The 24,861-nt window shown below is 43.4% G+C and overlaps 1 protein-coding gene across 1 annotated transcript in view; it reads right to left on the reverse strand.

Annotated features, from left to right (window-relative positions):
- Nucleotides 1–4,284: 4,284 nt before the first annotated feature.
- The window catches only part of col4a4 (collagen, type IV, alpha 4), a 38,167-nt gene continuing 17,590 nt past the window's right edge, over nt 4,285–24,861 (reverse strand). Inside the window, 32 exon segments of the mRNA XM_042486964.1 lie at nt 4,285–4,752; nt 5,613–5,896; nt 6,540–6,728; nt 6,814–6,930; nt 7,678–7,926; nt 8,344–8,504; nt 8,942–9,044; nt 9,421–9,549; nt 9,651–9,722; nt 10,223–10,330; nt 10,677–10,784; nt 11,038–11,112; nt 12,301–12,364; nt 12,550–12,728; nt 13,782–13,889; nt 14,074–14,217; nt 14,300–14,467; nt 14,844–15,005; nt 15,557–15,706; nt 16,309–16,377; nt 17,198–17,305; nt 18,552–18,620; nt 18,737–18,920; nt 19,669–19,775; nt 20,252–20,324; nt 20,411–20,571; nt 20,831–20,869; nt 20,872–20,919; nt 21,567–21,624; nt 21,626–21,723; nt 21,805–21,909; nt 21,979–22,039. Of these exon segments, the coding sequence (XP_042342898.1) occupies nt 4,495–4,752; nt 5,613–5,896; nt 6,540–6,728; nt 6,814–6,930; nt 7,678–7,926; nt 8,344–8,504; nt 8,942–9,044; nt 9,421–9,549; nt 9,651–9,722; nt 10,223–10,330; nt 10,677–10,784; nt 11,038–11,112; nt 12,301–12,364; nt 12,550–12,728; nt 13,782–13,889; nt 14,074–14,217; nt 14,300–14,467; nt 14,844–15,005; nt 15,557–15,706; nt 16,309–16,377; nt 17,198–17,305; nt 18,552–18,620; nt 18,737–18,920; nt 19,669–19,775; nt 20,252–20,324; nt 20,411–20,571; nt 20,831–20,869; nt 20,872–20,919; nt 21,567–21,624; nt 21,626–21,723; nt 21,805–21,909; nt 21,979–22,039 (4,008 nt within the window). The 3' untranslated portion in view covers nt 4,285–4,494.

The following is a 24,861-nucleotide window of genomic DNA, read 5'->3' on the forward strand; positions in this document are numbered from 1 at the left end:
CAGTAAAAATATAAAACGGTCGAGTTCAAACATATTTACAAATCACAGAGAGAGGAAACAGAACCGGGAGCAGAACCAGGACCAGAGATTAACAACAAAAAAAGATCTGGAAACTGAAGAAAATGTCTAAATCAAAGTTTTTTTTCTCTGCAGTTTGTAAAAAATGGAAATATTTGTAACCTGACGGCGACTACAAACCTTTATTTTTTTAATATGAAACTATCAGACAGATAAATATTCAAGTCAACTCTAGAACACAATTGACGACTAATTAAAGTTTGAGCTCCTGGTCCTGCTTCTGGTTCTGGTCCTGGTCCTGGTCCTGGTCCTGCAGCTGATGTTCGTCTGACGGCTCGCCGCTCTCTTTGTTTTCACACTGAAACTGAAAAACATGAATAAAGAACTCGGAGGGAGAAACTCCGTCTGATCTGAAAGAAAACTGGAACAAAAACACGTTTCAAGGTTTAATGTCAAATATATTCACAGCTTCTCACGCGATTCGCTCCCTACGCATCCACCAAATACTGACCGACCAATGACACGCAGTCGCTGCCTCCCGGCTGACCAATCAAAACACAGTCGCTGCCTCCCGGCTGACCAATCAAAACACAGTCGCTGCCTCCCGGCCGACCAATCAGAACGTTTTTCAGTGCACTTCTGGTTGTGCTGTGGGCGGGGCCGGAGGCGGGGCTAAAAGTTCAACTCAGGTTTTTCTCTCGTCGTTCTCGCCGATGAGGAGAGAACGTCACGTCAACGCCGCCAACCAATCAGCTGCTTCATCACAGGATGTGACATTACAGAGACTCACATCGGAACCTCGGATTTATTTCACAATAAAAGCACTGAAATAAGTGTCGTCCAGATGAAACGAGGGAAAGATGTTTGCGTTGTACATTTCTGTAAACCACAGACACATTACATTTTCATGTTTTTACGTCGTGGACACATTTCAACGTGTTTTCTTAGGCACAAACAACACTTGGTTAATTAAATAACATAATTAAAAAAACTAAAATATTCTGCAAATTTAAAACCTTCCAGATGTGGAAAACAGTTTTGATAATTTAATAATTTTTTTAAAGCAATTTTATGACTTTTGGAAACTTGTAACGTATGTAAACACTTTGTTTTTAAGGTTTTTTTTTTACTTGCATTTAGGCAACAAAAGCAGGTTATATTGAAAAAAAAAAACAACAACAAAAAAAAATCATGATTTGGCTCGGGACAAAAAAAGCAGACTCCCAGGTGAAAGTCCAGCGTTGTTGGATGCATCCACCTCCCCGCCCGCCCAAAATGTACTTTGTCCCTCTTCATACTACAGAAGTTTCCAGTGGCGTTACAGACGGTCACGAAAGGTGCGTCTGTTTATGCAGACGAGAAAGCGCCGGTATCTGCCGAGCTGGGTTGTCACCTGCTGCCTCTAAATCAGCTGTTACACATTACTGGACTTTCTCTGTGTACATGGCACACTGTGGGTTAATTTATTCAGACTGATGATATTTGAGACTTCAGCTTCTGCACAGCTGTTCGATCCCTCCGTTGCACCTTTGGTACGTAGATTTTGTGTTCTTTATATTCTATTTTTCATTTAATATTTTTAAATAGCTTCTATTTTTTTATCTCATGTCTTATTCTGTTAAAATGCACCAAAACACAAAGTCACATTTCTTGTATATGTAAATGTACTTGGCAATTAAAACCAATTCTGATTCTCAAATCTGCCGTGCCCAGTGCGTATCGTACGGCCGCAAACAATTCATTTTGTACACAAGTGTCTGACAAAGCGGAGCAGAACGGGCTGACGTCACCATAGAAACATTAATATGATATAAAACATGCAAATGAAACGTGTTTGTGGTTTGCAGAGACGTACATCGCCGACATTTTCTGCTGTCGACCGTGTTGACTTTACCGAGCTGATAAAAAGTTGATGTTAGGAGATAAAAAGTCTTCACCCGACAACATCAATAATTTGATTAGTTTGACTAGGACTGAAAAACGTAGTAGCTTATAATAAAGATAACACAGTTTATTGAGTATAAATTAACCCTTCAAAACCTGGAGCGACTTTTCTTTTCTTGTGCTGCATTCATGTCTTTCACAGTTATTTCAATCGGTTTATTTCTTAAAAAAACAAAAAAACAAAACATGGGACAAAAGGCAATGAGCAGCTGGACAAAACAATGTCCCACAAATTAAATAATTATTTTTAAAGGGAAAAGTGTCCAGATTTATAACTGCCATAATCATGTTTTTGAACTTTCACATTTTTTTACTTGCATTTAGGCAACAAAAGCAGATGGTTAGATAAAAAAAAGAGCAGTTTGGCAAACAAATGTCCCACAAATTAAAAGATCTAAAAAAATGTTAAAAAAAAAAAAAAAAAGCTAGGGAAACTTGTCCACAAAACTATATTTATTACTGCCATTATAACATCTTTGAAATTGTTTTAGAAAATTATTATTTATTATCATTTTTAAGCTTTTTTGTATGTTAACTTTTCCATTTTTTTGTTTTGCTGTTTGGGTTTTTTTTTTTTTTTTGCATTTTTGTTTTTTTTTTCTACTTCAACTTCTTGGTGATGTGTTTTTAAGTTTCATATATTCCCATGTTTATGAAAGAAATAAAGCTGATTTAGACCAGCCTTCGAAGGGTTAACCTCTCAGCACTGCTAACAGTCTAAATGAGCGTAAACATTAATGTTTGAACACGAGGTGGTGACGTGTGATTATTTGGCACTTTAACTCTCCAGCGTTGGTGGAAAAAGCAAACAAATTGGTTTATACGTTATTAAATTCTCAATTTACCTTAAACTTTATTTTTCGGGATTCGGAATCCCATGAATGCACATTTCTTTTGAATAAATGTTAAAACCTTTTTCTCTTTTTTTAATTTGGTGAAAAGGCAACATGTCATTTTTAAATGCAGATTGAAAAATATCTTTCTGCCTACAAATGAAAATGAAAATTTAAAGAATTAACTTATTCATTTCCATGACTCTTTGTGTCAAAGCTACAGGGAGAGGGAACAATACAAAATATTTAAAATTATGTTACAAAATATGATAAAGTATATAAAGTAAATACATTTATTTTTGAAAGAAATGAAAACAATTTGTTTAAAGGGTTAAAACTGTGTTTTTAACACATTTGACTGGAATTTGAATTTAAATGCAGCTCAGCGTCGGTATCTCGAGTCACCCGGTCGTCCTCTCATTCATGCTCTGATTTGAGTTCTTTTAAATTGGGATTAAAAACATATTTTTATGAACTCACTTTTCTGTAACTTTATACATTTTTTGTTTTGTTCTTTTTGTTCTTTACTTCTTTTTTTAGGGCAGATGGGAGTTTTGCCGTATTCTTTTTGTGTAATCTGTGAAGCACTTTGTTTTGAAAGGTGCTTTTTACGTTAAGTTATTATTATTATTTTACATAATAATAATAATAATATTGTTCTCATTATTGTTTTTAAAAAGTTGTGAAAGAACAAAAAAAAAAGAAAAATCCTGCGTGCTGTGCATCACTCATACTGACACGCCGTGTTCACCGCGTCACGCGTGCTCTGATCGATGCCGCCGTCCTGAATCCGTTTGATCAGGTCAACATTTTGTTTAAAATCTAAAATTTGTTTGATTTGTTGATTTAAACATGAATACATTTAATATAACTTTTGGATCTTTGACTAAATGAAAAACAGACTCACGTGGTCGATTGGTCTCTTATTTGGTTGGTTGGTTGATTGATTGTTTATTTAGTTGGTTGGTTGGTTGATTGATTGATTGATTGGTTGGTTGTTTGGTTGATTGTTTATTTAGTTGGTTGGTTGGTTGATTGATTGGTTGGTTGGTTGGTTGATTGATTGGTTGGTTGGTTCGTTGGTTGGTTGTTTGGTTGGTTGGTTGGTTGATTGATTGATTGATTGGTTGGTTGTTTGGTTGATTGATTGTTTATTTAGTTGGTTGGTTTGGTTGATTGATTGGTTGGTTGGTTGGTTGGTTGGGTTGGTTGATTGGTTGGTTGGTTCGTTGGTTGGTTGTTTGGTTGGTTGATTGATTGATTGGTTGGTTGGTTGATTGATTGGTTGGTTGGTTGGTTGGTTGGTTGGTTGGTTGGTTGGTTGGTTGATTGGATTGGTTGGTTGGGTGGTTGATTGATTGATTGGTTGGTTGGTTGGTTGGTTGGTTGGTTGATTGGTTGGTTGGGTGGTTGGTTGATTGATTGATTGGTTGGTTGGGTGGTTGATTGATTGATTGGTTGGTTGGTTGGTTGGTTGGTTGGTTGATTGGTTGGTTGGGTGGTTGATTGATTGATTGGTTGGTTGGTTGGTTGGTTGGTTGTTGGTTGGTTGGTTGGTTGGTTGTCATTAACGTGGCAGCCTCTCCTCACTGAGACAAACAGACGAGTCTCGTCCTGTCCATCCCCTTAGACTCTGCAGGAGGCGCAGCAGGAGGAGGAGGAGGAGGAGGAGGAGGCGGCGGCGGCGGCGGCGCTCCCCTCACTCCCTCATGCAGACGTTGCACCTCCCGATGCTCTCCCTCTGCTGCCAGCCCTCGGTCAGCGTGGTGGAGGAGCCGTTGGAGGCGGAGGGCGTCGCCTCCACCCGCGTCAGCCAGAAACTGTAGATGTTGGCGAAGTAGTGGCAGGTTCCTCGGGGCCCCTGACACTCCACGAAGGGCTGGGCCCTGAAGTCTGTCAGACAGCTACCTGATGATGTCAGGGACTGGCCGCCGCCCTCGTCACCTGCACCTGTATGCTGCACAGGAAATGACATCATTGTTACTGGGTGTCCGCCGAACTTCCTCCAGTTAGTTTAGTTACTGTTACTGTATACAACTTCATACAGCAGGGACACGAAACTGTCTCTGCTTAGGGGCCACTTTTGTCAAAAGACAGGAGGCTGGGGCCAGTCTCAGCAGCCCTAAACAAATTTTAGGACATTTCTGGGATTTAAGGACATTTCTGGGACTTTAGGACATTTCTAGGATTTTAGGATGTTTGTTGGATTTTAAAACATTTTCAGGATTTTGGGACGTCTTTGATTTTAGGATGTCTCTCTATATGGAATATTGTCGGATTTTAGAATGTGTCAGATTTTTGGACATTTCTAGGATTTTAGGATGTTTGTTGGATTTTAAAACGTTTCTAGGACTGTAAGACGTTTTCAGGATTTTAGGATGTCTTTAAGATTTAAGGACTATTGTCGGATTTTAGCACGTTTGTCGAATTTTAGGACATTTTTTTAGCATTTTAGAAAGTTTCTTGAATTTTAGGACATTACAAGGATTTAGGGACATTGCTAGCGTTTGTCAGCATTTGTCAGACTTTAGGATATTTGTGGGATTTTAGGACATTTCATGAATTTTAGGACGTCTTTAGGATTTTAGGATGTTTATAGGATTTAAGTAAATTTCTAGAAGTTAGGACATTCGCAGTCTGAAGGTGCTATATGAACAGAATTTTATCATTATTATGATTATTATTATCATAAGCAGTATTAGCAGGAACAGAAGTACTACAGTAACAGTATTAGCAGTGGTATCAGTAGCATCATTGGCAGTGGTAGAGGTAGTAGTACCATGTTAGTAACAGTACCTCTACCTCTGCAGTACCCACCATGAGGAAGGAGTATCCGGTCCACAGGCTCCTCCAGCTGGGGGGGCAGTCTGGCTGGTTGGAGGTCTGGCTGTGCAGAGCGACAGGTGGGGAGGGGGCTTCACACACCACGCAGCGGCTGATGTGGTCTTCGATGGAGGCTCCGCCCACCGGGATACTGGGGACGGCGGCCGTCGTCGACAGCCAGTAGGATTTGTCGTTCCGGCTGGCGTACGAGCAGGTTCCCATGTTACAGGAGGAGAACGGCATGGTGGAGAAGACCCGCATGCAGGACCCGGCCTGACCTGGAAACGTCGGAAAATATTGAATCAGTTTAAATCCTTGAACGAGTCAAAGATCTCAGGAGACTTTGACTCCGTCCTCATGGAGGAACGTTAGTGTGAGTCTGTGTGTTTGGTTCTCCGGGAGAACATCAGGAACACTTCGAGGAACCCGAACGACACGTCGACCACAGAGGAGGCGGAGCCGAAAGAATCAGACCAGGTGTGGACGAGAGTTCAGGATTTCTCAGATTTCAGGACATTTCTTAGATTTCAGGACATGTCCCAGATTTCAGGATATTTCTCAGATTTTCGGACATTTCTTAGATTTATGACGCTTCTGGGATTTGAGGACGTTTCTTGGCTTGTAAGACATTTCTGGGATTTCAGGACATGTCTGGGTTTTGAAGACGTTTCTTGACTTTTAGGATGTTTCTTAAATTTTTAGGAGATTTTTAGGATTTGAGGACAGTCCTTGAATTTTGGGACATTTATTGGATTTTAGGACATTTTAAGCCCTGGACTTTGTTGGGCGTCTTTGTTCAAATCTTCAGTGTATTGTGGACGTGTGTGTGTGTGTGTGTATGTGTTTGTGTGTGCATGTGTGTGTGTGTGTTTGTGTGTGCATGTGTGTGCATGTGTGTGTGTGTGTGTGTGTGTGTGTTACCCAGGTCCTGAGTGTGAGCCTTCTCCTGACCCTCCAGGTACAGCAGACTGTATCCGACCCACAGGACTCTCATGTTCGGTGGACACGAGGGGACAAACTTCGACTGGCTGTGCATCACCAACAGGAAGCCCGAGTTCAAGTTTTTGGTGGGCCCCGCGGGGCCGCGGTCTCCGATCGGACCGGGATCACCTGAGACACGCGGACCACAGAGACTCACATCAGCTGATCAGTTCTACACAGCACGTCCGACAGCGTGGACGGACGGAGGCCTCACCTTTGGCTCCCACGGCGCCGCTCTCCCCCGGCAGGCCCGGCACTCCTCGCTCTCCGTCTGGACCCAGGGGCCCCTCAGGGCCTATCGGCCCCTCAGGCCCGATGTCCCCCTTCCTACCTGAAAGACATCATCAATCCCCTTCAGCATCAGCTGCTCTGATCCTGAAACTGACCGCAGAGACGGAACCAGTACTCAGATCCTTTACTGAAGTAAAAGTACTACTACCACACTGAGAAAAGTCCTGCATTTAAAAAGTTACACAAGTAAAAGTACTACTACCACAGAGAAAAGTCCTGTATTAATCAAGTTACTGAAGTAAAAGTCAGTAAGTATTATCATGAAAATGTACTTAAGGTATAAAAATAAAAAAAATACAAAATTAAGAAAAATGTAAAAAAAAAACCCTAAAACCTCCAGAAACTATTAAAATAAGGAAAAAATAATAATGAAATGTTTCTTAAAATATTTTCCAAAGGACCCAATTTAGAAAAAAAAAGAACACCCAAAAAAACTGAATAGTATTTTAAAAAAGAGGGAAAAAAAGAAAATTTTTAAATTCAGAAAAATAAAAACCACAAAAAACTCAAAAGTATTCAAAAAACAGAAAAACAAACAAACAAGAAAATGACACAAATGACAAGAAAAATCAAACTGTGACGTTTCGTCTGCGCTCCCTTCGTTGAGCTAAATACCGTGAACGTGGAGCTTATTGCATTTGGACGATGTTGGTAAAATCTGTTCCCTTCGAACACTTTCTGTTTAAAATAAAATTACTAAATTAATTAAAATAAAATGAAATAAAATGAAATAAAATAAAATAAAATAAAAAACAGAAATCACTCTGGACCGGCCCTCATGTCTCACCTTTTGCGCCTCTTCTGCCGACCTCTCCCTCGAGGCCGACATCTCCGGGCTGACCGGGGAGGCCTGGGGGTCCTGGGGGCCCCTGTGTCGCTGGAGGGTAGGTGGGGCAGGGGGACACTCGGCCCTTCTCCCCCTTTGGACCCATGGGTCCAGCAAAACCCTTCGGTCCCGGAGGCCCACTTGCACCGGTGCAACCTCTGGGACCCCGATTACCAGGAAGTCCCATCAGACCTGGAGATCCCCGAATGCCTGATCTCACACACACACACACACACACACACACACACACACACGTAAGAAAGAGACAGTCCACGATGAGGCGTCCTGACATCAGCTGAAACACACTGAAACAAAATGTTTTCTCATGTTTGCGTAAAAAAAGGGGAAACTAGATTTATAATTATTATAATTATACATGCATATGTACATTTAAGACTATGTTACAAAATGATTATTTTTTTCAGCTCATTTCTCTTCTGAAAAAGTTCCTCAGCTTTCAAAGGGTTAATAATTCAATGACTTTTCCAAAACTTTCAAAGATTTTGATTTATTTCATGAGTTTTGCAGGCTTGGAACTTGTGAAAGTGAAATTCCATGACTTTTCCAGCTTTTCCATGACCGTGGGAGCGCTGTTTAAACATGTGTCAGTAACATGGAGCCTCTAACCTTTCACTCCTGGATTTCCAGGGATGCCTGGCAGTCCTCTGGGCCCCGCAGATCCTTTTGGGCCCACCGGCCCCTGGCACCCTGTGTCCCCGTTGTCCCCATCGTCTCCAGGCACCGGAGGGTTCAGACCAGGGTCCCCGACCTCACCAGCACACCCTGAGACACCAAACAAAGGTCAGAGGTCACGCAGGGTGATTTTCTGACTCAAAGCTAATTAATTAACCCTTTAAGGACTGTTTGTCGCATTTTAGTCTCTTTTCATCCTTTATTAATAACTCTGTGTGTGTGTTGATGCATGTGTCCTAAATGTAGTCCAGATTGTGTATCTGAGTGTAATCAGTGAATTTGCAGCTCAGCTCCTACAATAAGTCTAAAATACACTGTGGAAACTAAATAGTTACATTCAGACTGTTCAGGTCCAAAAATGCTCCATTGAAACCCATTCAAACTGATGGTTAAAAAATAAACTTAATGAAAGAAAGAAATCATATTAATGTATGATGTCTTTTTAAAGCTTGATTTTTGTGTGCAGAGTGATATAAGTGTGTGTAATATTAAAGCGGGCCTTAAGGGGTTAACCTTAAAGTCTGACCTGGTTTCTCCATCTGGTCCAGTACAACCAGTATCTCCACGCGGCCCCAGGATCGGACTCTTACAGTCTGGGCCAGGTTTACCTTCAGGTCCCAAACCTCCTGGAGGTCCTGCAAGACAAAGTCGTGAACTTAATAATAACAATAACAATAATAATAACAACAATAATAATAATAATAATAATAATAATAATAATAATAATAACAATAATAACAATAACAAATAACAATAACAATAATAACAATAATAATAATACCAATAACAATAACAATAATAATAACAATAACAATAACAATAATAATAATAATAACAATAATAATGCTGATGATGATGATGATGAACTTAACTGAAGTGAAACCTTTAAAATCAGGAAAAAACAAGAATATTCGATATCTAAGATTATTTACAGTCTCATATTCAATATGATTTCATATCTTTGTGTTGTTCAGCCCTCGTTAGAGCTAAAATCTCCCCACTGCTACACACCTGTGGATCCTGGGGGCCCTCTGGGTCCTGGGGGGCCAGGCTGGGATGACCCAAAGGGACCTGGAGGACCTGGAGGACCTTTATCTCCTGGGAGACCGTTGGAGCCCGGAGGACCCGGCACGCCCAGACCTGCACACAGCGCCGGACGATGATGTGTGTGTGTGTTAACAGCTGACTCAGTTTGTCTGATGTGAGTGTGTGTGTTTATTGTGTTTGTGAGAGACTCAAACCTCTGGTCCCCATGTCCCCCTTCACGCCTTTCAGTCCGTCCAACCCGTGAAGTCCAAGCGGCCCAGGAGGACCTGACGCACAAAAACAAAAATCAAAAAAATTATTAAGGCTTTTTAAATGTATGTATGATAATAAAAAAAAACACCTGATTAATGGAGTGTATGAGCAAAAATGTATAGATGTACACACACACACACACACACACACACACACACACACACACACACACACACTTTTTTTCTGGTTAGGTGGAGCTAAATGCAACAAGTGAAGCTTGAATTTTATTCTATTATTGTCATTTAACATTTGTTTATTTATTTGCTGGGTTAGACTAGATCAGAATTAAATTAATTGTATTAATCCTGAAGTAAATTAAAGCATTAAGCAGCTCACATTAAAAAATAATTATACAACAAGACAATACAGAATTAAAAACAACAGATAAGAACCAATAAAAATAAAAACAGATAAACAAACCTAGACCACAAGAAGTTGAAAAACTCAACAAAAAAGAGTCAGAGGATGAAGTGATAATCATAAACAATAAGCAGCTCTGGGTTTGAGGTCTGACCTTGAAGTCCTGGAGAGCCTTGCGGTCCTGGAGGACCATCAGCACCTGCTTTACCAGGAAGACCTGAAAGACCAGAGCGACCTCTGGGACCTGAGGGGCCGACCACACCTGGGACCAAGGAGACGTACAGACAGGGTTAAAATAATGCTCGCTGTCATGACGTCAGAGCCCCAAAAAGTCCTGAAGTTCTGTCAAACTTCTGTGTTATTAATCATTTTCCTCAGGAATTAAAATCTTTTGAGTCGGCCTACTTCTCCTATAGCTGCCAACAGCCTGCCAACATTCACAGTTAGAGAAAGGCTGAAAATAAGCTCATGTGCTTGTGGCCCCGGGCCCCCAAAACATTACATCTGCCCCTGGTAATAATAATGACAGCTCAGCTCAGCAGGTCACATGACTGCGCTCAGGTTAAAGACTGAGGGTGTAAAGACTCGATGAGGTTTAGCGTCTGTACCCGGCTGGCCCAGGTCTCCCTGATGGCCTGGATCTCCTTTGCATCCTCTCTGTCCCGGAGCTCCGATAAAACCGGGTCCTCCAGGATCTCCTCGAGGTCCCGGAGGTCCTGAGAGGACAAAAAAAACCAGCTGATTCTTCCAGAAATTCATCTTCGTCACAAAGCGCGTCCTCCTCGCTCTTTAATGGTTAATAACAGATGATCTCTTTTTAATTTCCATTTTCAACAATATTAAACCAACAGAATGATAATGAGGATAATAATGTAAAATCATTTGACTTGCAGTATATTCAGGCTGCTGATCATCTTTTTTTCTGTGCTTCAATGCCCAAAAAAACCCAAAACAAAACCAGAATCTCACCTGAGGCCCCGAAGTCTCCTGCAGGCCCCTTTTCTCCTGGTGGACCAGGACAACCAACAGAGTCTCCTTTATCACCTGAAACACACGCGGAAACATTATAGCTGCAGCGCAGCAGTGGGTCAACTTTGACATGGTAATTATATTTATATTTGGCTATTTTTAAAGAAAATATTTAGGCTCTCCTTTCAAATTTTGGAGTTTGTTTGATGAGAATAATTTAGTTATTTTAACTTTTTGCAATTTTTAAGGAAATATTGTGGCTTTTTTTTTCAATTTTAAAAACAATTCTTGGCAAGTTTTGTGGAGAAACATGTTTTTCATTCCCTTAAAAAAATGTATTTTTGAAGAAAACATTTTTCCAAATGTTTCTTTCTTTCTTTTTTTCTTTCTTTCTTTAAACTGGCAATTTTTGTAGAAAAAAACAGACTGGAGAGACAGAGTCCATAAGAGACAGAGTCCACAGCTTTCCAGACTATAAATCATCAAACCTTGAAAAATGTCTTTGAAATAATGTGTCTAACAGTAGTGGGGGGTAGGCATAAGTATTTAGCGGGGGTTAAATTTACAGCCTTTGACATGGTAATATTGTGGCTGACTTACCTGAGCAGTGGGGACTTTACGCTAAAAACCGTCCATGCAGATAAACCATTATGTGTCTGAAATGCTAATAGTATATTCTATGTATAAGTCTACGCCTGTCTGGCCACGAATGCTGCAGAAAGTGATGAGATTTTCCTTGTTCACCCTCTTCCTAAAAATCTAAATGTAACTCTCAAGACCCAAATGACCAACTTTTGTCCGTTTTAAGGGTCATTAGTCCTTGTAATATCTTTGAAATGAGATGTTTCAGACCCACACAGCACAAAGTGTGAGGAGGTAAAAACATGTTTAATCTGCTCCAGCTGAGACTTGAACTCACAACCTTCACATCAGGCACCACGTTGTTATCAGGCCGAGCTACCTCTCCAGTGTAGAATTTAGAGGTGACTTCCCATGATGATACAGCAGGGGGCAGCACAACAGCTGTACATGTATTTACAGGCATATTTCAAACCAGTGTCAAAAACATATATATTGTTTTTTTGGATTCACTGTGCTGAATTATTTCTGTGTTTTGTTTTGCTAATTTTGTTTACATTGGGAGAGGAGTGATATGTGCATACAGGTGTTGGTGTATCCGCGTTACATGGATATGTGTAAGCATACGTGTGCATATATTGTATATGTGTACAAAGTGCATTTATTAGTGATTGTCCTTGCTACCTGTGGATCCGGCACATCCTTGGTGACCGGGTTCTCCATCTTTCCCCGGACATCCCAGGTTACCCTGCAGTCAAAAACAAACAGATCATTTCTGAACAAAACAATCAAAAGACAATGGTCCGATTTGTTGATTTTAATATTTAAACCTCGTCTTCTGGGTGGTCTTTGGTGGTTCAAACAATTAGCACTTACGCACCCAAAGCACAAAAAAACGTCTGTTAGGATTTCTGTTGGTAGAGTTTTACTTACCGGATCTCCAGTCTCTCCGGGGAACCCGATGAATCCTGGTGGTCCTGTACGTCCAGTTGGTCCTGGAGGTCCTGGTTTTCCGTAGGGCCCTGGGGGTCCCGGGATTCCTACAATGCCTGGGGGTCCATTAATACCTGGATACCCTGGCTTACCGGTAGCTCCTCTCGCACCTTTATTTCCTGTAGGGACAGCGTGTTTGATGTTATTCTCTGTTGTGCTTCAGCAGTAACTCAGGGACGACCCCTGACTGGTTTGTGTAAGATTTGTCAGAGACGAGTTTTTCTGTGGACAGACGTCTTCTCATCCATTCGGCTGACATGTGGTGTACCACAGGGTTCAATGCTCGGTCCCTTTCTTTTCTCCATGTACATGCTTCTCCTTTGTTTCTTATTTATTTTTCACTGTTACGCAGACGACACACAGCTTTTCTTTAAATTCAAATAACCTCAGTCAACTCTCCACCTGGCTATCAAAAAAACCCAACAAAACAGCCACCTTTTCATGATTTTGGTAAATTCTCTGTTTTTCATGCAAAATGTCAAATTGTAAAAAAAACATTTTGTGTGATTGTGTGTCATTTTTTTTTCTTTACAAAATGTGGATATGTTTGAAAAAAAATATTTTGCCAATTTCTTTAATCTTTAAAACTTTTAGCAATTTTTAGAGAAAATATTTTGCCAATTTTTGGGCAAGTTTTAAAACAAATTTTGGCAATTTTTCCCCCTTAACATTTTTTTGTGGTTTTTGAAGGAAACGTGCAGTTCCAAACAGTTGGATTATCAATTACAGACAGTCGTTGAAGACATCACGTGTTATTATACAGGTCTGTGAAACACATTTCCATTACTTTTCCAAAACCTTCAGGGAATATTTTGTTGAATATTTTGTCTTTTAGGACTAGATGATCCCTGTCAGATCCTGTTATCATGGGCCCAAGAGCATTTCTGATAAAATACAGAATAGGGACACACATTCGTCCTGAAGCAGCTCTGACCAGCTTTTTAGTATGTTGCATGTTGACAGCAGCAGAAATAAGATGACAAAAGTATTCAGTGTTCTGCCGATTAGTTTTTTACAAATGTTTTGCATTTTGATTTAAACACTTTTATCATCTTATGTCAGGCTGGTAGGATTTGATTTCGGCTGATTTAGTTTAGAGCTGCGATCACGACCCTGCCACTTCCTGTGTGACATCACACCCTAACACTGGTCTCCGTGGTAACAGCTCTGACCTCGGGATCCAGGGAAGCCGTTGAGGCCTGCCGGTCCGTCTTTTCCTCGTCCTCCTTTGATGAGGATAACCTTGGTTTCTCCTGGAGGCCCCTGGGCCCCTTTACAGCCTGCAGGGGACACACATGGGAGACATATGTACTCAGTTTGTGTGTTACAGCAGTGTCATTAGTGTCATACGTGACAGATTTGACATGCAGTAACAGGTTTTTTTTTCCTCAGTCATCACAGTATTTACACTGATTGTTTTATCTCAGTACTGCAGTAGTATCTGCAGTATATCTCAGTGTTTACCTTTTTCTCCTTTCGGTCCCTCACATCCTGGACCTCCGTCTTGGCCGTTGGACCCTCTCTCCCCCGTCCTCCCAGGGGCTCCAAGGGCCCCAGTCTGCCCAGGGACTCCTGGCCCTCCGACCTGGCCCCGGGGCCCCATCAGACCTGAAACAGACGGTTAGTATTTCTGTGAATCTGTCGTCAGGAAACATTTTTAAACACAGGTGTGTCGGTGGGAGGAGCTCACCTTTCAGACCAATGGGCCCCAGCAGTCCTGAGTTTCCGCTGGGGCCAGGGGGGCCCTGAGGCCCTGGGTAACCTGGAAAACCTGGAGTGCCCGGTTTCCCTTCAGGGCCTTGAGGGCCAAAACCTGGAGGACCCACCTCCCCGATCTCACCTTTCTCCCCCGGAAAACCTGAACAGGAATTTGACATTATGTAAAGAAAAGTACTTTGAAGGAAACTACAGTACAGTGAAGTACAGTTAATTACACTTAGGTAAAGTACAATGAAGTACAGTTAAGTACATTTAGGTAATGTACAGTGAAGTACAGTTAAGTACACTTAAGTAAAGTAAAGTAGAGTAAAGTACACAGAAGTAAAATACAATGAAGTATAGTGAAGTAAAGTGAAGTGAAATAAAGTATAGTGGAGTAAAGTACAGTAAAGTATGGTATAGTGAAATAAAGTAAAGTACGATGAAGTCAAGTATAGAACAGTATAGTCAAGTAAAGTAAAGTCAAGTCAAGTCAAGTCAAGTCTTTAAGGGCATCTTTCGGAGCCAGAGTTTACCTGGGGGTCCTATGGGTCCCTGGGGGCCAAAAAGGCCTCTGGGACCAGGTTTTCCTGCATCACAGCGTTCAGGTGAGGGTCCCTGAGGGCCGGTTACACCTGGGGCTCCATCCTGTCCCCTTTGGCCCTTAGGTCCGGGGCCACCAGCCAGACCCAGGAGTCCTGGACAAACACAGGAAATGTTTCTGAAAACAGGAATCTGATTTCGGATTCAGTCTATTTTTTATTTTGCTGATGCTGTTATTCTATTCTCTAACCTTGACCTTCGACCATCAAAATCAAATCAGTTCATCCTTGAGTGCAGGTGAAGGTTTGTGTCACATTAAAGTAATTTGCTACAGTTGAGCTGAAAGCAAGACCACAGTGACCTTGACCTTTAACCACCCAAATCTAATCAGTTCATTGTTAAGGCTGAATGAGGCTGAATTTTTTCACTTTTGTGCCAAAAGTGAAAAAATTCTCTAAACGTGTTCTTAGATATCGTGTTCACAAGAATAAGACAGATGAGACCAGTGACCTTTGATCACCAAAATATAATGAATTCGTCACTAATTTGAGGTAAACCTTTGTGCCAGTTTTGAAAAAATCCCCTAACGGCCTTATTGAGATATCCTGTTCACTAAAATACGGCAGATGCAAGGTCACCATGACCTTGACCTTCAATTCATCATTGAGTGTAAGTGAACTGATGATATTCAGGTTCAATACTTTACCTTTTAGTCCGTCGTTACCAGGGGGACCAGGGACTCCTTTAGGTCCCTGAGAACCCGGTCGCCCTGGAAAGCCAATAGGTCCTGAGGGCCCAACATAAGAGTTTCCTGCTGGGCCCCTGAGTCCAGGAAAGCCTGGGAGCCCTGGAGAACCTGGCATACACACAGTTATACACCCTGTAAACACAGCTGATAATGACATTAAACCAAAACATCTGAATCCTCGTCTGTAGGCGTTCTCAGGTTCTCTTTGAGAGTTGAAGATAAGTAATATCCAGGTCTCAATTTAGGTTCATTCACATTTTTATCAATAACTTTCCAGGACTTTTCCATGACTTTGAGGTAAATTTTAAAGACCGTAAATTCACTGAAATGACCACTGATACCCTTAATGAATTCTTTTCATTATTATATAATAGCTTGGTTAAATATATATTATTTAAAAACAGGAATTAGAACTAAATATTTAAATATAACTTATGGACTGTTATTTATGAGATTGGAGGGGGTGGTGCAAAACGGGGAAGGCGTGTCATATAAGTTTTTCAACACTGGGAAGGACTTTTGTGTTTTATTTTGGTGTTGGAGGGGGAAAAAAACTTTTTACTGCTAAGAGAACATTTCTTTAATCTTTAAATTTTTTTGGTGATTTTAGAAGAAAACATTTCTGGGCATTTTTTAATTTCTTGTGACTTTTGAAAATAACATGTCTGAGCACGTTTTCATAAAGCAAAAAGAGAGACGGGTGACTGTACCTGGATCTCCACCATAACTGATGCCTTCAGATCCCTCTTCTCCCGGATCTCCGAGTAAACCTGGAGGTCCTGCAGCAGGAGGAGAGGGTGAACATAGGAGACAATGTAAAAGATGATAATAGAAATAATGTAAGTGATAATGGAAGGAAAAATGTAGGAGATAATGTAAAGAATGTAGGAGATAATGTAAGTTACAATGAGAGATAATGTCAGGTATAGTGTAGTAGATCATGTGAAGGATAATGGCAAAGAGAATATGAGGGATAATGTAGGAGATATTGAAGAATATAATGAAGAAGATAATGTCAGGTATAATGTAGGAGATCATATAGCAGATAATGTTAGAGGTAATATAGAAGATAGTGTAGGGATAATGCAGGAGATACATAAATGATAACACAGAAGGCGGCTTATGTAGGCAGTACTGTAAGGTATAGTGTAGGAGGTAATGTAAGAGGTAGCGTATGGATAATGTAAGGGATAATGTAAGAGATAAGGAAGAATATAATCTAGGAGATAACATAAGGGACAATGTAGGAGATAAGGAAGAATATAACATAGGAGATAATGTAAGGGCTAATGTAGAAGATAGGGAAGAACATAATGTAGGAGAAAATGTAAGGGATAATGTTGGAGATAATGTACAAGATTATGAACTAATGTAACAAAAGAGATAATGTCTTGTTTAATGCAGGAGATAATGTAAGGGATAATGCGGGAGATAATGAAGAGAATAATGAAAGAGTTAATGTAAGGAATACTGTATGGATGATGTAAGAGACAATGTAGAAGATATCACAGGAATAATGCCAGAGATAATGGAAGAAATAATGACGGGGATAATGTAGAAGATAATGTAAGGGAAGGTGAAATATGTGTGCCTTAGTACCTTGTCTTCCAGGTAGTCCAGGAAGTCCAGACTGTCCTTTGTCTCCTTTTACTCCATCAGGACCAGTGATGCCATTAAAACCTGGAGGACCTGGGAGACCTGGGTAACCTGGAGAGACAGGTGGACAGGAAGTCAGACAGACGGGTTGCAGGGCGGCCCTTGGCACAGGCGAGTATAGGAGGTTGCTCAGAGCGCCACACGCTGGAGGGGCGCCGCTGGTTGCACTAAAGATAATAATTCTCTGCGCCGGTTAGCCCCTTTCTTCATTTTCTGCCCTGAAATAACAAATGAACAAATAAAGAGAGAAATAATCCTAAACTCAGCGTCCCTGCTGTTTCTCATCATTGACCTGTTGACCAGCCTGCACCTGAGACCTGACGGCGCTGTGGACCGAGAGACAAGACGGGGATAAGATACTGATGCTGACTGATCCGCTCTGCTCTCATTGTCCAACGGTGTCTCCACCTGTGTCCGCTCCGCTCTCATTCTCCGCTGATGTCTCCACCTGTGTCTCTGCTGTTGTCTTCAAATGTCCGCTCCCCTCTTATTCCCCGCCTGTGTCTCCGCTGGTGTCTCCACCAGTATCTCCCAATGTCCGCTCCGCTCTCATTCTCAGCCAATGTCTCTGCCGGTGTCTCCAAACGTCCACTCCGCTCTCATTCTCTGCCTGTGTCTCCTCTGTCTTCATAGTCCGCTCCGGTTTCATTGTCCGACAGATGTCTCAGCAGGCGTTTGTCCTCCACTGTCTCCCACATGTCTTCGTCTGTGCAGTAATCGGTTAATGTCCTCTCTAACTGTCCAGATGTGGACACTTTAGCAGAAGCTCCAGCAGCTGCAGAAGAAACTTGTAATCTGCATCTACACATCTCTGTGAAGCGGGAACATTTAGGCTGTTATCGGTGCTCTGTGAGGAACTGCTGCTACCGTTGTTGTTGTTGTTGTTGTAGTTGTTGTTGTTGTTGTTGTTGTTGTTGTAGTTGAATGAAACAGACTGAATGTTGAGTCACAGTCAGATTTCCTGTGTGTTTGAATGCAGCTGCAGGTCAGACAGCAGCAGCATCACCACAGACATACTGTGAGACTGTCAGTGTCTCTGAGACACTGACAGTCTCACGGTTACACAGACACACTGTGAGACTGTCAGTGTCTCTGAGACACTGACAGTCTCACAGTTACACAGACACACTGTGAGACTGTCAGTGTCTCTGAGACACTGACAGTCTCACAGTTACACAGACACACTGTGAGACTGTCAGTGTCTCTGAGACACTGCAGTGACTCACAGTTACTGCTGTGACTGAATACTCTGCTGAAACCTGCTGACTTGTTGTGTTTCTAATCCAATGATGTTTACCTGCATCTCCACGGTCTCCTTTTTCTCCGGGGGCGCCGGGGTTTCTGGGTACACAGGGCAGAGTGTCACCTGTAGGTGGGGGAGGGGTCAAAATAAAAGTGGGAGGAGTCACTGAATGGCATCACTGGAGTTGTTTTCTGCAGATTTCACACACTCTGTGAAATGAACATCAGATTGATTTCTACCTCTAACTCCCTTCGGCCCCGGAGGACCAGGAAATCCTTGAGGTCCCGGGTTCCCAGGGGCCCCACGCAGTCCTACAGCTCCTACCACGCCTCGTCCCAGGGGCCCTGCAGGTCCTGATAATCCCTTTGGTCCTGGGAGTCCTGGGAAGCCCCTGTCTCCAGGAGCGCTGGAGAAACTGTCACCCTGAGATAAAAACAGAGGCGGGATTTAACTCTTTGAAACCTGAACAAATGGGCTCCATTTCTGTCAAAAACGGGAGGAAAGACGATAACCAATTTGAGAAGAAATGACCAAAAAAGAGCAAGACAGTAGTTGAAAATGCAAGAAAATTAGCTGAAAATTAGTTAAAAAATAAATAAATAAAATAAACGTAAAAGCAAGTAAAAATAAATCCAAACATAAATTACCTTGAAAAGGTGCTTAAAAATATAACAGTTTTGTAACATATTTTTATATGTAATTATGGCAAGTATAAATATAATTACACCCCTTATTTCTCCCTTAAGCCTCAAGCAAGACAGTAATTGAAAATGCATGAAAATCTGTTTTCAAAAAAAGCAAAAGAAAGTAAAAAAAAACACTTAAGTTTACAGATAAAATGTGCTTTCACAAGCTTTTTTTAAACATTTTTTCCCTCGACATTTCTCCCTACCTTAAAAAAAGTGTGAAAGCAAGACGGTCGTGAAAAGGGCAAAACAATTTCCTGAAAATTATTTTAAAAAATGATGCTTTTTTAATTATTTGTGAAAGTTCATCTGAAAACAGTTCAGGAAGAGTGACGTCGAAAGGGTTAAAGGTCATCCAGCCAACAGGAGCAGCGTGACGTCGCCCCCTACAGGCTGCAGGCTTCATACTCTGAACAAATAATCCTCCATTTTTATCCATCCATATCAGTGCTTTTTCTTCGAGTGGTGCTGGAGCGTGGGCTCACCTGTGGGCCGGGGTATCCAGGGGCCCCCGGAGCCCCGTCCAGTCCTCTTCGTCCTGAGAACCCTTGTCTGCCTCTAGGGCCCTGCTGGCCCCTGTTTCCTTTATCACCTGGAGACAAAAGTCTGATCAGAACCACTGATACAACGACATCACGGCCGCAGCCGCACACTGGCTTTCACATCGCAGCAGCCCCGTGTCAAGGATGTCTACAGAATTCTATAACAATCCGAAAATTTTAAGAACATTTCTCGGATTTCAGGACATTTCTAGGATTTTAGGACATTTTTGGGATTTTAGGACATTTCTCAGATTTTTGGGCATTTTTTTTTAGATTTTTAGGACATCTTTGGGATATTAGAACATTTCTAGGACTGTAGGAATTTTCAAGAATTTTCGGATTTTTTTGTTTTGTTTTTTTTAACGTATTTTGTATTTTAGAACATGCCAAGAATTTTCGGACATTAGGGTCTTAGCGAGGACCTCTGTTTGGGCTCTGCGGGCTCTGTATTGATGCTGTTTTATGTCTCTGACACCTTATGGAGACTAAAAGGAGGCCAGATTAAGTATTTAACGGTTAAACTCACCTTTAAATTCCACCACTATGAAATCTCCCTTCTGACCTTTGAACCCTGTGACACCTGGAAATCCAGCCAGACCCTGCAGACGAATCAGCCAATCAATCAACGAAACGATCCAAACATTGTGTTTCACATGACCTCTGACCCTGTTGTCTGGTGACTCACCTGTTGTCCACGCACTCCCATGTCTCCGGGTACACCTTTCTCTCCTCTCTGCCCCAGGGACCCCGGGGCCCCTGGAAACCCCGGAGACCCCGGATCACCCGCGCGCGCGGGGGCACCCCTCAATTCAACTGGGGGGCCACAGGCACAGTCGCCAGCGCTACCTGAGACGCACAGGAGGATTTAAAAAGAGTGATGAAAAGATGAAGTCGTTCAGGTAATTTACTTTCTCCGTAATATCAAAGTCAAAACAATCCTTGAACACATGTTGGACGAACATTTCAGGCTTTAAGGAAAAGATTTGTAGTTTTGGGCAGGGTCAAAAAAGAAAAGTTGAATTTTTTCTTTGTCTATTTGTCAAACTAAATGAACTGAAACAATAAAATAAAATAAAATGAAAATCAATGTGGCAAAAACACTGACCTTTAAAACCCACGAAGCCCTGGCCCCCAGGGGCCCCTGATCACCTGGATCTCCAGCCTGTCCTGGAGCCCCGGGAAGACAGTAAGTACCTGAAGAGAGAAACAGGAAGTCAGCAGGATGACAGGAAACGATCTGTACTGATTATCAAAACATGAAAATAACTTCAGGGACAGGTGAGTTTCTGACAGACAGGTGTGTGTCTGGCAGACAGATGTGTTTCTGACAGACAGATGTGTCTGACAGACAGGTGTGTGTCTGACAGACAGATGTGTTTCTGACAGACAGGTGTGTTTCTGACAGACAGATGTGTCTGACAGACAGGTGTGTGTCTGACAGACAGGTGTGTTTCTGACAGACAGATGTGTTTCTGACAGACAGGTGTGTTTCTGACAGACAGATGTGTCTGACAGACAGGTGTGTGTCTGACAGACAGGTGTGTTTCTGACAGACAGATGTGTTTCTGACAGACAGGTGTGTTTCTGACAGACAGATGTGTTTCTGACAGACAGGTGTGTTTCTGACAGACAGATGTGTCTGACAGACAGGTGTGTGTCTGACAGACAGGTGTGTCTCTCTGACAGACAGGTGTGTTTCTGACAGACAGATGTGTTTTGACAGACAGACAGGTGTGTTTCTGACAGACAGATGTGTGTCTGACAGACAGGTGTGTGTCTGACAGACAGGTGTGTCTCTCTGACAGACAGGTGTGTTTCTGACAGACAGGTGTCTCTGGCACCTGGAACTCCAGGTTCTCCCTTCAGTCCTTTGGGTCCGGGTCGTCCTGGTTTTCCCGGTTTCTCCAGGTGTGGGTCCGTTTTTGTAAACCTGTCCTGGGTCTCCTCTGTCCCCTCTGGATCCTGGAGCTCCCCTCTGACCCACAGCGCCCGGCGGCCCTGCAGACAAACACCACATTGTTATTTATTGTCACTCTGCCTTAAACGCGGTGCGGACTGTGGGCGGCGGCGGCGGCTGACCTGGTAAGGATCTGCCGGGGGCTCCTGGGGGGCCGTGCATCCCCATCAGCCCCATGTCCCCTGGAGGGCCCCTCAGTCCGGACGCCCCGGATTCTCCAACGTCACCTGGAAGACTGGGTCAGCTGACGTCTGATGACTGCGATCAGCTGATCGATCGGGGCGTATTGATCGTACCCGTGTGCGTGATTTCTGCTTCCTGAGGGAGGCCTTTAAGGCCCGGATCTCCCATCATGCCCTGGGAACAGGAACAGAGAGCATCAGCACAGGAGCTCAGCTCTGATTGGCTGCTTCAGACTCAGTGACATCACAGAGAATAAAAGCGGCGTCACAGGTGAGTTTCTCCCTCCGAGGCAGGAGCGGAAAACATGTTCAGCTCCTTTACTGCAGTAAAAGTACTAATACCACACTGTGAAAAATGACTTATGGAGGATTAAATAAGGTTTTACTTCTTCTCACTTCTTTTCCAATGTGTACCCAATGTAATAAATAAAGAAATCAAATCAAACCAAATCAAATCAGAAATACTCTGTTACCCTAAAAGTCCTTAATTAAAAAGGGATATTTAAGTTAAAGTAGGTATAATTAGGGAAAAGTACTTAAAGTAATAAAAGTAAAAGCAAAAAACACCCCCCCCCCCACCTCAAAATCATTAAATGGAAAAAAAATACCTACAAAATAAGAAAAACACCAAAATGCTCAAAATTATAAAACAGACAAAAAACACAAATATCTGAAAATTGTTAAAACATTAAAAAAAAATAAAAAGGGAAAAAACCCACAAAATTATTTTGAAAAATTGAAAAGAAAATTATTAGAAAAACGGATAAAAATAGAAAACTGTTTTTTAAATGAGAAAAAAAACACCAGAAAACCCTTAAAATGTTAAAAGGAAAAATAACACACCCCCAAAATAAGAAAAAAATCACTAAAACCTCAAAATTATAAAAAAGAAAAAAAATCCCCCAAAATAATGTTTAATATTCAAAAAAAGACACAAAAAATGAATATTATTAGAAAAGTAGAAAAAATCGAACCAATGGTCCGGAGTTCCCCTCGCCCGGACGCGGGTCACCGCGCCCCCCCCCCGGAGCCAGGCCTGGGGGTGGGGCTCGATGGCGAGCGCCTGGTGGCCGGGCCTTTACAGGACAGGGGACCTCCTTCCCGTGGGCTCACCACGCGTAGGAGGGGCCGTAGGGGTCGGGTGCAATGTGAGCTGGGTGGCAGCCGAAGGTGAGGACCTTGGCGGTCCGATCCTCGGCTGCAGAAGCTAGCTCTGGGGACGTGGAATGTCTCTGGTGGGGAAGGAGCCTGAGCTGGTGCGCGAGGTTGAGAAGTTCCGACTAGATATAGTCGGCCTCACCTCGATGCATGGCTTGGGCTCCGGAACCAGTCTTCTCGAGAGGGGATGGACTCTCTTCCACTCTGGAGTTGCCACTGGTGAGAGGCGCCGGGCGGGGGGGCAATACTTATTGCCCCCCGACTCGGTGCCTGCACGTTGGAGTTTACGCGGTGAATGAGAGGTAGCCTCCCTCCGCCCTCGGGTTGGGGGACGGATCCTGACTGTTGTTTGTGCCTATGGTCCAAACAGCAGTTCAGAGTATCCACCCTTTTTGGAGTCCTTAGAGGGGGTGCTCGAGTGTGCTCCTTCTGGGGACTCCCTCGTTCTGCTGGGGGACTTCAACGCTCACGTTGGCAACGACAGTGAGACCTGGAGGGCGTGATCCACCACTCGGGTTCAGATCGGGGGGGCCATTCCTCCCAATGGCCCCCCCGATCTGAACCCGAGTGGTGTTTTGTTATTGGACTTCTGTGCTCGCCACAGATTGTCCATAACGAACACCATGTTCAAGCATAGCATAAGGGTGTCCATATGCGCACTTGGCATCAGGACACCCTAGGCCGCAGTTCAATGATCGACTTTGTGGTCGTATCGTTGGACTTGCGGCCGTATGTCTTGGACACTCGGGTGAAGAGAGGGGCGGAGCTGTCAACCGACCACCACCTGGTGGTGAGTTGGCTCCAATGGTGGGGGAGGACGCCGGTCAGACCTGACAGACCGAAACGCATTGTGAGGGTCTGCTGGGAACGTCTGGCAGAGTCTCCCGTCAGAAGGAGCTTCAACTCCCACCTCCGGGAGAGCTTCGACCATGTCCCGGGGGAGGCCGGGGACGTTGAGTCCGAGTGGGCTGTGTTCCGTGCCTCCATTGCTGAGGCGGCCGACCGGTGCTGTGGCCGTAAGGTGGTCGGTGCCTGTCGGGGCGGCAACACCCGAACCCGCTGGTGGACACCGGCGGTAAGGGGGGGTGCCATCAAGCTGAAGAAGAAGGAGTCCTATCGGGCCTGGAAAACGACTTCCGGACGGCTTCGAAGAGGTTCTGGACCACCATCCGGCGTCTCAGGAGGGGGAAGCGGTGCTCCGTCAACACTGTGTATGGTGGCGACGGGGCGCTGCTGACCTCGACTCGGGACGTTGTGGATCGGTGGAAGGAATACTTCGAAGACCTCCTCAATCCCACCGACACGCCTTCCGTTGGGGAAGCAGGGCCTGGGGACTCGGGGGTGGGCTCCTCTATCTCTGGGGCTGAGGTTACCGAGGTGGTCAAAAAGCTCCTCAGTGGCAGGGCCCTGAGGGTGGACGAGGTCCGCCCGGAGTTCCTCAAGGCCCTGGATGTTGTGGGGCTGTCGTGGCTGATGCGACTCTGCAACATTGCGTGGACATCGGGGGCAGTGCCCTTGGACTGGCAGACTGGGGTGGTGGTCCCTCTTTTTAAGAAGGGGGACCGGAGGATGTGTTCCAACTACAGGGGGATCACACTCCTCAGCCTCCCTGGTAAGGTCTATTCGGGGGTACTAGAGAGGAGGGTCCGCCGGATAGTCGAACCCCGGATTCAGGAGGAGCAATGCGGTTTTTTCGCCCCGGTCGTGGAACTATGGACCAGCTCTGGACCCTTGGCAGGATCCTTGAGGGTGCGTGGGAGTTTGCCCAACCAGTCCACATGTGCTTTGTGGACTTGGAGAAGGCATTCGACCGTGTCCCTCGGGGAGTCCTGTGGGGGG

This window comes from Plectropomus leopardus, chromosome 5 (assembly GCF_008729295.1).
Source record: "Plectropomus leopardus isolate mb chromosome 5, YSFRI_Pleo_2.0, whole genome shotgun sequence".
In the NCBI taxonomy this organism is placed as follows: domain Eukaryota; kingdom Metazoa; phylum Chordata; class Actinopteri; order Perciformes; family Serranidae; genus Plectropomus; species Plectropomus leopardus.